Source organism: Mesoplodon bidens (assembly GCF_964165515.1).
Source record: "Mesoplodon bidens genome assembly, chromosome: 6".
Taxonomy (NCBI): Eukaryota; Metazoa; Chordata; class Mammalia; order Artiodactyla; family Ziphiidae; genus Mesoplodon; species Mesoplodon bidens.
The window spans coordinates 831,482-845,082 of record NC_138162.1 but is presented as its reverse complement, the minus strand read 5'-3'; the positions used below and the strand labels follow the sequence as shown (position 1 = coordinate 845,082).

The window sequence follows — 13,601 nt, the reverse complement described above, 5'->3', positions numbered from 1 at the left end:
TTGGCCCAGAGGCTGGACAGGAAGGCCGGTCGGGCCTGGGTTTGAGCTGCCCTGCATTCCCCGGGGCTGAGGGTGAGCCTGGGAGACAGGAGAGTCTGCAGGTCAGACAGCAGGGCCATGCTGTGCCTGGAACCAGCAGTAGAGCCTGAGAGAAGCCTCCAGGAGGAGAACCGTGCTGGCAGCACAGTGGTGGGTGGGACCAGTGTGGGCAGGTTTCCAGGAGTGGGAGCCCAGGTGGCCAGCACCCAGCCCTGCCCACCCATGAGTCACTGCCCTGCCTCGGCCGGGGTGTTTTTCTGGTTTCCCACAGAACACCCAATTCCTGAACATCTGCTGTGTGCTGCTCCCCGCTGTCCTGCCTCTGGGGCCTGGGCTTCACAGAGGTGGGCAGAAAAGGCACTGGGCCAGACCCATCTCCCACCTGTCCGAGCAGCACAGTGCACCTGCGTCGGGGGCACGGGGATGAGGCTGGAATGCCGGTGTGAAGACTGAGCAGCGAGGCCAGTACCAGGCACACTGATGTTTCCGGGACTGGGCAGAGAGAGCCGGAGAAGGAGGCCAAGCTGGCCCTGCAGGATGGACGGGTCCTGGTGCCAGCCCTCCCCCGACCCCTGGTGACTGGCCACACAGCAGGACTGGTCCCTGGGCGTGGGCAGGCGTGTCACTGGCCTGACTCCACAGGGCTCAGGCTCCCGGCCCTGCCCCATGACTGGCCCGCACAGGAAGATGAACCCACCCGGGCCAGCCACCAAAAACCCGTCTGACCAGCCCAGGAGGCGGGGGCCTGCCAGGACGGCAGGAGTAAGGAGGGGACCCTCTGGGCCTGGCTTCCTCTAGCGGGACGGAGAGGGTTCTGGGGTCCTGACCTCAACCCCACCCTTCCCAACACACCCCATTCTGCTATGTCACTGGGCTGGCCCCAGGGCTTTGACCAGGCAGAGGCCAGGGGGAGGTGGCCTCTGAGGAGGGCCTCCGGAGCTGCCCACGGTGCCCTGCACCTCAGAGAGTTTCTGAGTGGTCTCTGTATGAGTGGGGATCTCCACTCCTGTGCTTGAGGGCCTCCTTGGAGCCTTATGGGGCTGGCTTGTGATGGGAACATGACAGGCCCAGCCCAGACAGGGACAAAGGCAATGGGACAAATCAACATGGACACACACACTGTGCTTGAGCCACAGAGCAGAAGGACCCCTCAGAGCTCTGAGCTGGTGGGGGTCCTGGCAGGCTTCCTGGAGGAGGTGACGCTTGAACTAAGAGCTGAAGAACAGGCATCACCCAGGTCAAACCAAAAAGCTTTCCCATCATGAGGTGGGGGTGGAGTATGAGTGCAGGTGGGGTGGGCGCAGGTCTGGGTGGACGAAGCGGGAAGATGGGCAAAGCTGAGTGGCAAAGCCAGGCCTGGGTGAGGGGTTAGTGGAGCCGGGTCTGCGCATGAAGGGGGCGGGGCAGGCAGAGTGGGGGGGCCCTTATCTCCTGATGAGTTGGTGGTGCTGGTGGATCCAGTTGCAAGCTCTTTGTGGCTGAAAGGGGAGCCCACGCCTGCCCACAGCCACCACCTGCCTCCCTGCTGACTGGTCCGTGGTAGGCCAGTAACGCGAGCCCCAAGGAGGGAGCCGCAGGGCGCCCTGGGTCCCCCCTATGCCCAGCCACCCTCTGGCTGGACATAGCCACCCAGCAGAACGGATGCAGGTAAGAGAGGCCTGGGGCTCAGGCAGGCTGGGGTGGGTTCCAGCCTGGGATGGCACACGAGGGCCACAGAGAGAGACCAGACAGCAGGGTAGGATGCTGCCCAGCAGCAGTCACAGGGACCCAGGCTGTGCCCAGATCCTGGTGTCCACCAGGCCCACTGGCCACCACCCACCCTCCCAGGTCTGCAGAGGCCTGGGCTCCTGGGCTCCTGTCCTCCGGGGGGGGCTTCTGGTGCTGAGGCCCCAACCATGCAGGACAAGCATGGGCAGCCTGGGATGGGTAGGCTGCAGCCTCCCTGCATGCCTCCCCCAGGATGCTGCCGCCAGAGGGTCCCCGGGCCTCCGAAGAGGGCACAGCCGCTGGGCCCCAGCGAGGCGACTGCGTCATCTGCTACTCGGCCTATGACCTCACTGGGCACCTACCCCGCCGCCTCTACTGCGGCCACACCTTCTGCCAGGCGTGCGTGCGGCGGCTGGACACGCCAGCCCACGAGCAGCGCTGGATCCCCTGCCCGCAGTGCCGCCAGAGCACACCCACACCCCGCGGAGGGGTGGCCATGCTGGACCTCGACCTGGCTGCCTTCCTGGCCGTCAGGGCCGAACGGGAGCCGCCTCGCACAGAACCCCAGCCCCCCACGCCCCTCAAAGGCAGCACCGCCATCACTCAGCAGCCGGCCAGGCTTTGCCCCGCCTTGGGCCCCCAGCCCCACTTCCCCCAGCCCAGATGCTGCTGCTGGGGCTGCAGCAGCCTCTGCTGGGACCCCCCAGGCAGCCCCGAGGCCTGAGCTCCGGCCGGTCTGCAGCACGCCTGCCCAGAACCTCTGGCACGCCTGCCCAGAACAGCCTGGCGGCAGAGTGTCCTGGGTGCCACTCCGCGTGTTCACCCCAGGGCCACAACCTAAGGTCGGGAGCTGTGCCCACAGTACCGTAAGCCCCTGCAGGAGCTGGAATCCCAGCCAGGATTCCCAGGCCCCGCGCTGGTCTGTGTGCAGGGGAGGGGGGCTGCTGTCAGAGTCGCCTGCAAGCCCAGCCCGGGTCCAGACCCGGCTCAGAGGGTGGCTCCTGAAAGGGTCTGGGGACCAGACCCCGGGGACTGGGCTGCAGGCCGGAGTGGCAGGGCCCGGCAGAGGCTGTTCCGGGTCCTTCTGGAGCAGGTCTCCCCTCCTCTACAGAACGGCCCAGAGGCGTGAGCCCGGAGGGAGGGAGGGCCTCTCCCTTCACCCCTGGCCTGTGAGGCAGCCCTGCGATGTTGGTCTGCTCACTGAGCTCCCGCTGTGTTGGGAGCTGTTTGGGGAGGGTCCCCCGCAGGCACAGTCACTGCTGCCACAGGTGTCCAAGGAGGTCCAGGCCCGGGGTGGGGGGACCTGCCTGAGGGGCTGCTCAGGACAGCCGCTCCCATGCCAGGCCCTCAGCTTCCTTCTGCCTCCCAATGGCCACCAGACAGACCCTTGGGAGAGACGAGAGCAGGTGCTGGAGACAGTGGACGCAGACCCCACCAACTGGGCTGCGGCATCCCCACCCCCGCACAGGAAGGAGCCCCTGGGAGGGCCCACGGGGCCCGCGCTGGGCAGCGGGCGGCAGGGACGGACAAGAGAATGTGCTGAGAGGACACTCAGGAACCTCCTCCCTCCCGGGGACAAAGTCCCCCTGCACCAGCGACCAGTGGGCAGCAAGCAGGGGGCCAGGAAGACCAGGCCTGACGGGGAGGGGCCGGCCCCAGCCGGGCAGCTCTTCTTCCCCACATCCCAGGAGCAGGAAGGGGACTGACCCCAATAAGAGGCACTCCACGAGCAAGGGGGCCGGTCAGGGCTCAGCTGGAGAGAGAACAGGATGGGCCGAGTCTCCTGGCCCAGGTGAGCTTGGGCAGTGGGCTGGGCAGCAATGTGGCTTGGGGGAGGGGCCTTGCCCACCCTCCCCCTTGCAGATGAAGGCATGACACCCGTGACCGTGACCATTGCTGGCCACCACTGGGGCTGAGCCCGCTGGGAGCTCTGCCAGGCCCAGCCCTGCCCCAAGCCCAGACCTGAACTGGATGACCTCAGGGGCTGTTGCCCTCCCCGCCTACCTGGTGCAAAGGGCTTCCCTCTGGCCATCTGACCAGGGCAGGAAAACCACAGTGAGGTCCGTAGAGCTCAGGGCAGACTTCCCAAGGGGTCCCCAGGCTGGCCAGCCAGAGCCCCAGCATCCTGCCCTGCCTTGGGCAGGCAGCATGCAGCATCTGGCAGTGTCACTGAGACATCCATTCATGGAAGTCCGGCACTAAGGGCCACCTGCCCAGCCCTGCAACACCCCTGGGTGACAGTGGGGCCTGGACAAGGCAGGTACCGGGGCTGCAATGGTACCCCTCAGGGGCCTCGGCTCCTGGGTAAACATTAATGGGGCTCAGCACACAGCAGGTCATGTGTGCGCCCAGCGGATCTTTGACCTGCAGCTGCTCCTGGCCTGTGTCTCCTCCCCGAAGGTGCCCCTCACTACCCACACAGGTAGGAGCTTCTAGAACCAGGTGGGGACCCAGGACACTGGGGTCAGGGCTGGGTGACCTCCAGGCCCAAGGCTTAGGTGCCCCCCCCCCACACTCTAGGAGCTGAGGGTGAGAGCAGCTTGGGGGCAGCAGGAGGGGGAGGGCAGCAGGCTCCCCAGCTCCCGGGCCTCGGGCACTGGGAACCGAGGTAGGGGGCTCGATGGGGGCTCCAGACCCAGCAGGCTGAGGAGGGAGCCTTGAGGTGGGGTGGGGGCGACCCAGCCCCCTGTCCTGCTCCCCATCACTGGAGGTGGGGCCCTTATCAAGCGGAGATGTTGCCGTTTGGTACCAAATGCCAGAGTCTATGCCGCGACCAGCTGCGGTGGTCTCTGTGACACCTGATGGGAGAGGTCCCCGAGTCCCCGGCTCCCGACCACTTCCGGCCACACCCCAGCACCCTAGGCCACCCACCAGGCCTTCTTCCAGCCAGGACCAGCAACGGAGCCAGGGATCCCTCAACTCCGTCCCCCCAAACTGGACTGGGCTCACCTGACAGCCACTTGAGGTCACTATAGCCATCTCCCTGCGGACGGAGGAAGGGGAAGGTCACCAAGGCCAACAGCAGGTGGGAAGGGAGGACAGCGGTGAGGCCTCAGGCCAGGGGACCCCACGACCTGGCAGGCAGGGGGAGGAGCTGCGTCTGAACTGCCCTTCCCCCCAGCAGATCGAGACTTGGGCCTGGGCCTGTCCCTGCCCCAAATCCATGCCGAGTTCCTTCACCCGCGCCCAGGCCCCTCCTGCCACTCTGGACACAGTTGGCCTGGTGGACCAGAGGCTGGGAAATGCAGGTACCAGGAGCCCTGGGGTCCCGGAGCCTCGGCCTGCCTCTCTGCCCACCCACCTGGCCCCTGACCCATTGCTCTGGGGAAGCTGGGAGAGGGGCTCCAGCCCATCCGTCCCCAGGAGAGCCCAGGGGCCAGAACAGTTAGGGGCCCCCCTCCTTCCCACTCTTGTTCCTCACCCCAAGCCCCTGTGCCGTAGTCCCCCCACCCCCTTTTGCCACCACCTAAAGGTGTCCAGGAAACAGCTAGGTTCCTGGCCCTACCTGACCCTGACCCCTGCAGGGACCTCCGGTTCTGCCCCCAACTTGGAAGATGGGGATATGGACCCCTGGGCCCTCCCTCAGCTGAAGGACACTGGCCAGTCCTGGAAAGGTAGGTCTGGAGATGCTGGGTAACTGGACAAACGAGGCTCCGACCTGCCAGGGTGTGAACGTGAGAGGGTCTTGGGGAGGGAGAGCAAGGAGGGGGTTTGCCCCAACGGGCCCCACGGAAACCCGCCATGCAGACCCCTGCCAGGGCACCCCGGTCCCTCGGCTCAATGGCCGGCCTGCCCGCCTGCCCCCCTCTTCCCTCCTGCGGGCAGTGAGGCTCCCCGGAGGCCTTAAGGGGCTGTCTGCTTGGCCATTCTGCAAAGGAACAGAGGAGAGGGACCCTGGCCCCGTGCTGGAAGGGGAGCCGGGGGCGCAGGGTGGGACCGGCTGAGGACAGCCCTCTGCCCTCAGAGCTCAGCGTGGCCGGCAGGGCACTCCAGGGGTTTGCTGGCTTCCTCAAGGCCTGTGGGCTCCTGGGCAGCCTCTACCTCTTCATCTGCTCCCTGGACATCCTCAGCTCTGCCTTCCAGCTGCTGGGCAGTGAGTGACCGGCTAGGTGGCTGGGGGTGGGGCAGGCAGCCAACCCTCCCCAGCCTCAGGGCACCTGTCCCCCGGGCGTAGGCAAAGTAGCTGGAGACATCTTCAAGGACAACGCGGTGCTGTCCAACCCTGTGGCTGGACTGGTCATCGGCGTGCTGGTCACGGTCCTCATGCAGAGCTCCAGCACGTCCTCCTCCATCGTGGTCAGCATGGTGGCCTCCAAGCGTGAGTGCCCCCTCCCCCCCCGGGGATGGTGGTGGCGGGGTGAGGGGCAAGAGGCTGATGCAGCGCCCCTACAGTGCTGACCGTCCGGGTATCTGTGCCCGTCATCATGGGCGTCAACGTGGGCACATCCATCACCAGCACCCTGGTCTCGATGGCGCAGTCGGGGGACCGGGACGAGTTTCGGAGGTGAGTGAGGTGCGGGGGAGGGCAGGGGCTGCGGCTGAGGCTTCCGACCACCCAACTCCGTGTGGCCTCAGGGCGTTTGGCGGCTCAGCGGTGCACGGTGTCTTCAACTGGCTCACGGCGCTGATCCTGCTGCCGCTGGAGAGTGCTGTGGCCCCCCTGGAGAGGCTCAGCGCACTGGCCCTGGGTGCTGCCAACCTGCAGCCCGGGGGGCACGCGCCTGACATCCTCAAGGTGCTGACACGGCCGCTCACACGCCTCATCGTGCAGGTGAGGCCAGCCGCTGCTTCTGGCAGGACCCACATGCCGGGCGTGGCAGGGGGTGGGTTTCTTGGGGAGGTGGCGACAGCCGAGGTAGATCTGGGCAGGGCGTCGTCGGTTGGGGGAAGAGAGAGCACAGTGGGCCGGGCTGCGGTCCTCTGAGCCCCCGGGGAGTCCAACACCAGACCCAGACCCCTCTGTCCCCCAGCTGGACGCTGATGTCATTACGGGCAGCGGCACGGGCAACGCTACCAACAGTAGCCTCATTAAGCGATGGTGTGGCACCGAGGGGCAGACGGTGAGGTGCCTCGGACCCCTGACCTCCGACCCACTGAATGAGCCGGTCCTGGCTACTCGGAGCCTGTCCTGAGCCCAACCCGCCCTCCCTCCCCAGACTGCCGGGAACAGCAGCAACTGTGCAGCGGCCGCCGGGGGCCCCTGCCCTGAGAGGAACAGCTCTGCCGCCGAGGAGCAGCTGCCCTGTGAGGCCCCGCGTCCGCCCCGGCCCCCGCCCACCCCGCACGCTGGCTGCAGCTCACCCACCCCTGCCCTGCCACCAGGCCGCCACCTGTTCGAGGGCACAGCGCTCGCGGACCTGGCCGTGGGCTGCATCCTGCTGGCCGCCTCCCTGCTCGTGCTCTGCATCTGCCTCGTCCTCATCGTCAAGCTGCTCAACTCCGCTCTGCGGGGCCGCGTCGCCCAGGCCGTGAGGACCGTCATCAACGCCGGTGGGCCTTGAGGAGGCGGTGAGGGTGGGGGCGAGGAGGCCCGGCTGGGGGTGACCGGCTCCCCCTCCCCAGACTTCCCCTTCCCATTCGGCTGGCTCAGCGGCTACCTGGCCATCCTCGTGGGGGCCGGCCTGACCTTCGCGCTCCAGAGCAGCAGCGTCTTCACCGCAGCCATCGTGCCACTCATGGGTGAGCACAACAGGTGGCACCTGACCGAGGGGGCAGGGGGTTCAGGGCCCGTGATGACCCCTGGCTCCCCCAGGGGTCCGGGTGATCAGCCTGGAGCGGGCGTACCCCCTCTTCCTGGGCTCCAACATTGGCACCACCACCACGGCCCTGCTGGCTGCCCTGGCCAGCCCTTCGGATATGCTGATCAGCGCCGTCCAGGTACCACACTCCCGCACCCCTCCCCTGCCCCCAAGCCCCTCCCACTCCCAACACAGGCCTGGGGCTTGCGCTCAGGCTCAGTCCCCTCCTGCCCAGCCCTGTGGGCTGGAGGCGGGAGGCCTACCCTGGGGCCTCAGGCTCAAGCTCTCCTGGGCCCCACCTCTGGCTGCCTGCTCAAACCTGTAGCGTCCTCATCTCCTGGGACCCCAGGGGCCCTGTGGGCATTTCTCAGGATCCCAGGCCTTCTCCTCTTCCCCTGCAACCTTATCATTTCTAGGATCCTGTAGTCCCAGGGTGCCTTCTCCTCCTTTCCAGCTGGCAGTTCCCCCCAACCTCTCCTGAGGGACCACTGCATACTGCTGGCTGTGTCCCTTTGAGGCCTCCCAGCCCTCGGGGGCCTCAAGCCCCTCTATGCCAACACCTCTAGGATGTCCCCCACCCCCAGGCACCTAAACCCCACAGGCCCCTACGTGGACGACTCACCGTCTTCCTCCGTGCACCCCTGCCCGGTCACAATTCTGCCTCCGGGACGCCTCCCCCAGCTGCGCACCCCACGCCCAGTCCCATTCAGTCCTGAGGATTCTCTCCAGATCATCCCCTGTGCTCCACTGCTTCTGTCCCAGCACCCTAACAGGTGCAGCTCCTGAAAGCCTGGATCTTGCTGGGCTGCTGCCCACAAGAAGAGATGAACCCCAGCCCTCTCGGACTTCCACCTGCTCTCTTGCCTTGGCTCTCTGTCCATTTAGAACCTCCCAGTGCAGGGCCCTGATCCACCCCCTCCAGGAAGCCCTCCGGACTGCACCCACCACACCGACTTCTCGACTTCTTCAGCAACCCCTGGAGGGAGTTGTGTTCCCTCCACGTGTGGCCCTGCAACTCCTCCTCACAGGAGCCAGGCCAGAGCCCAGGGCTGGGTGGCCAAGCCCGCTCGGGGATGACATGAGCGGGGTCACCGTGGACGACGCGTTGGCAAGCTAAGCCAGCTCAGGGGAAGGTCGAATCCACGAGGTCATCATAGATGCAGTTACCACGTGGGGATGCCGTACTAGGGTCCCAACCCTCAAAGTGCTGGAGGGCGCAGGAGGAGCGGGCCCAGCACAGCTGGCCAGAACTTGCCCTCCCAGGCCGCCGTCCCGGCTAACAAGCAGGACCCCAAACTGTCTTTGGGCTTAGTGCCCTTTCTGCCAAGAAAGGGAGGGGCAGGCGTCCTGGGGAGCCCAGGGGACCCTGTACCACAGAGCCCAGGCTCCTGAACCCTGCCTGCCCACCCTCCCTCCAGGTCGCCCTCATCCACTTCTTCTTCAACCTGGCTGGCATCCTGTTGTGGTACGTGGTGCCCGTCCTCCGGCTGCCCATCCCACTGGCCAAGCGCTTTGGGGACCTGACTGCCCGCTACCGCTGGGTGGCCGTCGCCTACCTGCTGCTCAGCTTCTTGCTGCTGCCGCTGGCCGCCTTCGGGCTCTCCCTGGCGGGGAGCACAGTGCTGGCTGCAGTTGGGGGGCCCCTGGTCGTGCTGGTGCTCCTCATCATCCTGATCGCCATCCTGCAGCGGCACCGGCCAGCCTGGCTGCCCCGCCGCCTGCGCTCCTGGGCCTGGCTGCCCCTGTGGCTCCGTTCTCTGGAGCCCTGGGACCGCCTGGTGAGCCACTGCTGCCCCTGCAAGGCCGGCAGCCCCCCTCAGGCTGCGGCCAAGGAGGCCCACTGCTATGAGAACCCCGAGGTCCTGGCCTCCCAGCAGTTGTGAAGGGCGGACGCCCCCAACCCCGTTGACCTCTGGGTGCCCTGAGGGACCCTAGTGGCTGCGGACATCTGTGTCACCTGGATCACCTTCTTTGCAAATAAACAAGCCTGTACCCAGGTGTGGGTGGTCTTCTCTCCCCAACCCTGGGCTGCATGGGCAGGGCCCCACCCGCCTCCGTGGGGAGCTGGGAGTGGGGCAGCGCCGTTGCTGCCCCCCAGCGGACACCCGGGGCCCGCGTTGAGCCCTCGTGGGAGCTGGCTTTCCCCGGAGGTGCGGCTACACAGCTGATCCCCGAGGCCCAAGCTGTGACTCTGTTTCTCTCCGCGGCCACTGGGGACAGAAGGCCCTAAGTAGTGGCCAATCCAGAGCGTGGAGACTTCCCGCAGCAAGAAGCTCAGGGTCCAGGGAGGCTGGAAGTGGCCGGGGCCTTCTTTGTGGGTACAGGAGGGAAAGGGCGACCGGCTCCCATGCACCGCGGCCGCGGCGGCCGCGCGCGGGCAGCTCCTACGCCGTCCAGCCCCCCTGTCGGCGGTCGTGCTGGAGGACGTCACGTGGTCGCGGCAGGGCCCCGAGTTCCGCAGGTGCGTCGGGGAGTGGGGAGGGGACAGGTAGGACCGGGTGGCCCCAAGGCGCCCTACTCCTCTCCGTCCCCGTTCTGCCTCTCTCTCTCTTTCCGCAGAGCGCGGCGCAGCGCTGCAGAGCACGGGGCTGCGGGGTGGCGCGTGGCCGGAGCGGGGTTGGGGGCGGGGGGGAGGCCCTGCGGGGAGGGAAGTGGGCGGGCGCGGGGCTGCGGGCGGAGCGCGGGGCAGGCGAGGCAGTGCGCGGTTTCCCGGGTCCGCCGGCCTACAGTTGGCCGGCCGCCAAGGGCGCCACCCCGCCGGCCTGGGCAAAGGGGGTGCTCAGTGCCCCCCACCCCAGGAAGTGGGTCCTGCCCGCGACGCCCGGCGCCGCTCGCACCTGGAGGCCCCCACCTACGCGAAACACCTCGGCCGCGAGGCGGTCGAAGGCCTCTGGGCCAGGTGCCCACCTGGGGGTGGAGCGTGCGGGAGGGGGCCGCCCCCGCCCGCCCCCTGCTCCTCCCCGCAGCGCAGCGGGTTTCCACACAGGACCGCTTTTGTCTGGCGGCCGGGTGGTAACCGGACACCCGTCCAGCCCAGGGCTGCCCACAACCCCAGCCCGACCTCACGCCTCCGCCATGAGAGGAGGGCATTGGCGGATCACGTCTCCCGGCATAAGTCGCGCACGGAGAGGGGCGCGCACGCGCAGACCTGCGGGCCGCTCGGGGTCTGGTTTGCCCCGTTAGCTGCTGCGGCCAGTCACCGCCTCCCGGTCCGTGGATGCTGCCCTGATGGGGGCACCTTCCTTCCCTGGCCGCCAGGTTTGCCTAACCAAACCCGGGGGGACAGGTGTGAATCGTCAGGAAGATGAGACCAGGGGACCCCAGGACCAATATTGTCCAGGATCATGTCCTTCACTTCTTCTCAGGTCTCTCCGCCCCCCTCCGTGTCCCCTAGTCCCTCTCAGTCCCTCCAGGTCTCCTGTCCCCCCCAACACGCTCCTAGGTCTCCTGAGCCTGGGGCTCACCCTGGCCTCGGAAGGAGCTAGCCACACGTTCTGAGAGCCACAGGGGCCTCATGGGAACAAGACCCCTGGGGCAGGCTCATTACCCCCTTTTGGCTTCCCCCCACTTTTGTAACCTCAGGACACACTTGTGGTTCTGACATCAACCTCACTCCCATGGAAGTCCCCTGAGGAGGGACTGGGCCTGGCTGCTTCCCTGGGGACATGGAGGGGGCAGCTCCTCCTCCACATGGTGGGAAGGCAGTGAGAGGGGAAGAAAGTACCCCATGCACCTCTCCTTCCGGGGGCGGGTGAGGCCGCCCACAAAGACTGCCTGCTGGGTCCTTTGAGGCCGTGAACGACTGTCTGCCTGCTGCTCCTGCCTGGCGGTAACGCACCCTCCCGCTGGGACCATGGCCACCGGTAAACAGAGCCGTCGTTGTGGATGCCTCCGACAGCTGCAGGCTGGGGCAGGAGGGCCAGGCGCCTAGCACTCCCACAGCCCCTGCCCACTCTGCCCTGCGTCCCGCTGGGCCACAGATCCGCACTGGGCCCAGACTGGCCCCCAGCCCAACCTCTCCACCCTGCAGCAGGAACACCATTGGCTGAGGGTGGGAACCTGCAGGGCTTGCCCCCGCCAGCCCTAGGCAGCAGTGGCAACTGTGGTCCTTGGCCGAGGGCCACGGGGAGCTTCCTGCTGTCTTGTTCCCAGTGTTCACTTTGCAAGGTGGACAACCTGGTGCCACGGGGGGCTCTGGGGCTCACACCTGGGTGGGAGACACAACCTCTATTTTGTTACCTGTAAAGTAAGGGTGCCATGCTGAACTCCCAGCCCTGTGGGGACTGGTCACAGGAAACAGGGACCTTTGCCAGTGGGGATCTCAGCCAAGGGTGGGGGGCAAGGAGAGAAAGCTTTGACAAACATCTCAAAGAGCACCGCTCACTGGCTCACTTGGAGGAAAATCTGAGCTTCTCCCTTTCTCACCAATTTGTGGGTTTGTGACAACTCAGTGCTACCAGGCCCCAGAGCCTCCCTGCTGCAGGGCCAAGGCCTTGCAGACTGCTGCTTGGGCAGCTAAGCCACTTTGCAGGGCACCGTGAGAACCCCGGATGCCAGGCAGTGACCCTGCACACCCCACATGCCACTGCCTGTGGCCAGCAGAAGCCGGGCCCACCTTCCTGGACTGGCATGGAGGAGGGGACTGACCAGCACTTTGACATGCTGACTCACCCTCCAGGTCAGGACTGCAGCTGCAGACCACTCTCAGGGGATGGCAAGGCTAATCTCTATGCCAGCATGCTGCTTGCCCCAACAATTCCATCCACAGATTAAGTATAGCATAACGTGTCCTAACGCTGCACTATGCCATGGTACCGTAGTGTCATGTATTACACGGTGAAAAGGGAAGCGCATTCTCTTTAGGTAGAAATAACCAGGTATCGCCCACAACACCCTTGGGTTGGTGAGCAAAGGAGGGTAAGAACCGCACTGAGAAAACCAAAATCTAGAGAGGACCCAGTGGCTATGGCAATGGAGGCTGTCCAGGGCAGACCCATGAGCGTAATTCCTGGTTTCTTAAATGTTACGAAAATATAATGCAAGTGTACTGTTTTCAAAAGGGTTGATTAAAGGTGTGACCACGTGTAATTTAACTGTTTTTCCTTCATAAATTTTTCTTCCCCCAAAACAAAAATCAAGGACGAGTAAAAACATTTGTCCACCCAGGTGTACTAGTCCGTGGTTGCCCAGAGGCCTGGACGCTGCCCTCGTCTCCACGCAGCTCTGTTCTCTCCTGGGGCCAAGGCCTCAAGGCAACGGGCGCAGGGCCAGCGCGGTCTCCACAATAAGCCGCTGCCAGGCAGGGCCCCCTCCCGCCCTGCCCTGCCCCCCTCTCCTTTCCCCTCCCCGCCCCACCGGGCCCACTTCTCCCCTCCTCTGCCCCCTCTCCCAGGCCCGGCGCAGCGGCCCCACGTGCTCCCCCACCTGCCGGCGACGGGTGCGGACCAAGGAGGGGAGCAGGGAGCCACAAGGCCTCCGCCGCTCTGAGGGGAGGGCCCGACTCCACCGACACACCCGCCCCGCCGCCGCCGCCCCTCGGCCCCTGAGCCCCGTATGTCTCTGCTATGAACGGCTCCGCGCCCCTCCTCGGCACGGAGACCCCGCAACCTGCACTCGGCCACCCTCGAGAGGGCGCAAGGGGGGCCCGGGCTTAAGCGCTCGCCCACGGGGCGCGCCCCGCCCACCTTCCCCGGCCCTCGGGCCGTCCCTCCCCCGCCCTCCCCGCTTGGCCCCTCCCGAGCCCGCGCCCCCGCCCGCGTGGGTCCCCGCGGCACTGCGGCGGTTACCAGGACGCTGGCCGAGCGCAGCCAATAGCGCCAGCCTGTCGGCGTGCTCTCCGGAGCCAACCAATGAAAGAACAAATCAATCATTTGAAACACCCAATGGACAGAGCACCGCAGAGCGAGGGGGGGTATTTTGATAGGGAGAGCGGAGGCCGCGGCGGACCAATAAAGGGCCAAAGGCGTTGGGAAGGCGGGCGTTAAGTGGATCGATTGACGGAGCTTCAGCCAATCAAATGAGGACGCTTGCCAGCCTCGCTCTGGAAGCCCAATACGGGGCTGGCGGGGGCGGGAGCGGCGGCTATATAAGCGCCGGCGGCGAGTCAGTTGTAGCAGT

At 66.2% G+C, this 13,601-nt stretch overlaps 2 protein-coding genes across 2 annotated transcripts; both read left to right on the top strand.

The window, feature by feature from the left end:
* Positions 1-1,993: 1,993 nt before the first annotated feature.
* On the top strand, positions 1,994-2,470 carry RNF224 (ring finger protein 224; the record flags this gene model as incomplete). The annotated part of the gene is made up of 1 exon (XM_081237241.1): positions 1,994-2,470. Exon 1 carries the CDS (start codon positions 2,000-2,002, stop codon positions 2,468-2,470), a length of 471 nt encoding a protein of 156 aa, XP_081093367.1. The 5' UTR covers positions 1,994-1,999.
* A 2,237-nt stretch (positions 2,471-4,707) lies between these two features.
* Positions 4,708-9,465, top strand: SLC34A3 (solute carrier family 34 member 3). Its single transcript, XM_081237097.1, has 11 exons — positions 4,708-4,994; positions 5,271-5,360; positions 5,711-5,839; positions 5,921-6,064; positions 6,139-6,250; positions 6,322-6,517; positions 6,717-6,806; positions 6,903-7,236; positions 7,309-7,425; positions 7,499-7,623; positions 8,903-9,465. Exons 1-11 carry the CDS (start codon positions 4,910-4,912, stop codon positions 9,365-9,367), a joined length of 1,887 nt encoding a protein of 628 aa, XP_081093223.1. The 5' UTR covers positions 4,708-4,909; the 3' UTR covers positions 9,368-9,465.
* The last annotated feature ends 4,136 nt before the right edge of the window (positions 9,466-13,601 follow it).

Excerpts from the sequence above, each read along its gene's own strand:
- SLC34A3 (XM_081237097.1), top strand. The coding sequence starts at position 4,910 with ATGCCGAGTTCCTTCACCCGCGCCCAGGCCCCTCCTGCCACTCTGGAC. Across the intron at positions 5,840-5,920 it reads TGCCTTCCAGCTGCTGGGCA|GCAAAGTAGCTGGAGACATC; the intron begins GTGAGTGACCGG and ends CCCCGGGCGTAG. Across the intron at positions 7,237-7,308 it reads GAGGACCGTCATCAACGCCG|ACTTCCCCTTCCCATTCGGC; the intron begins GTGGGCCTTGAG and ends CCCCCTCCCCAG.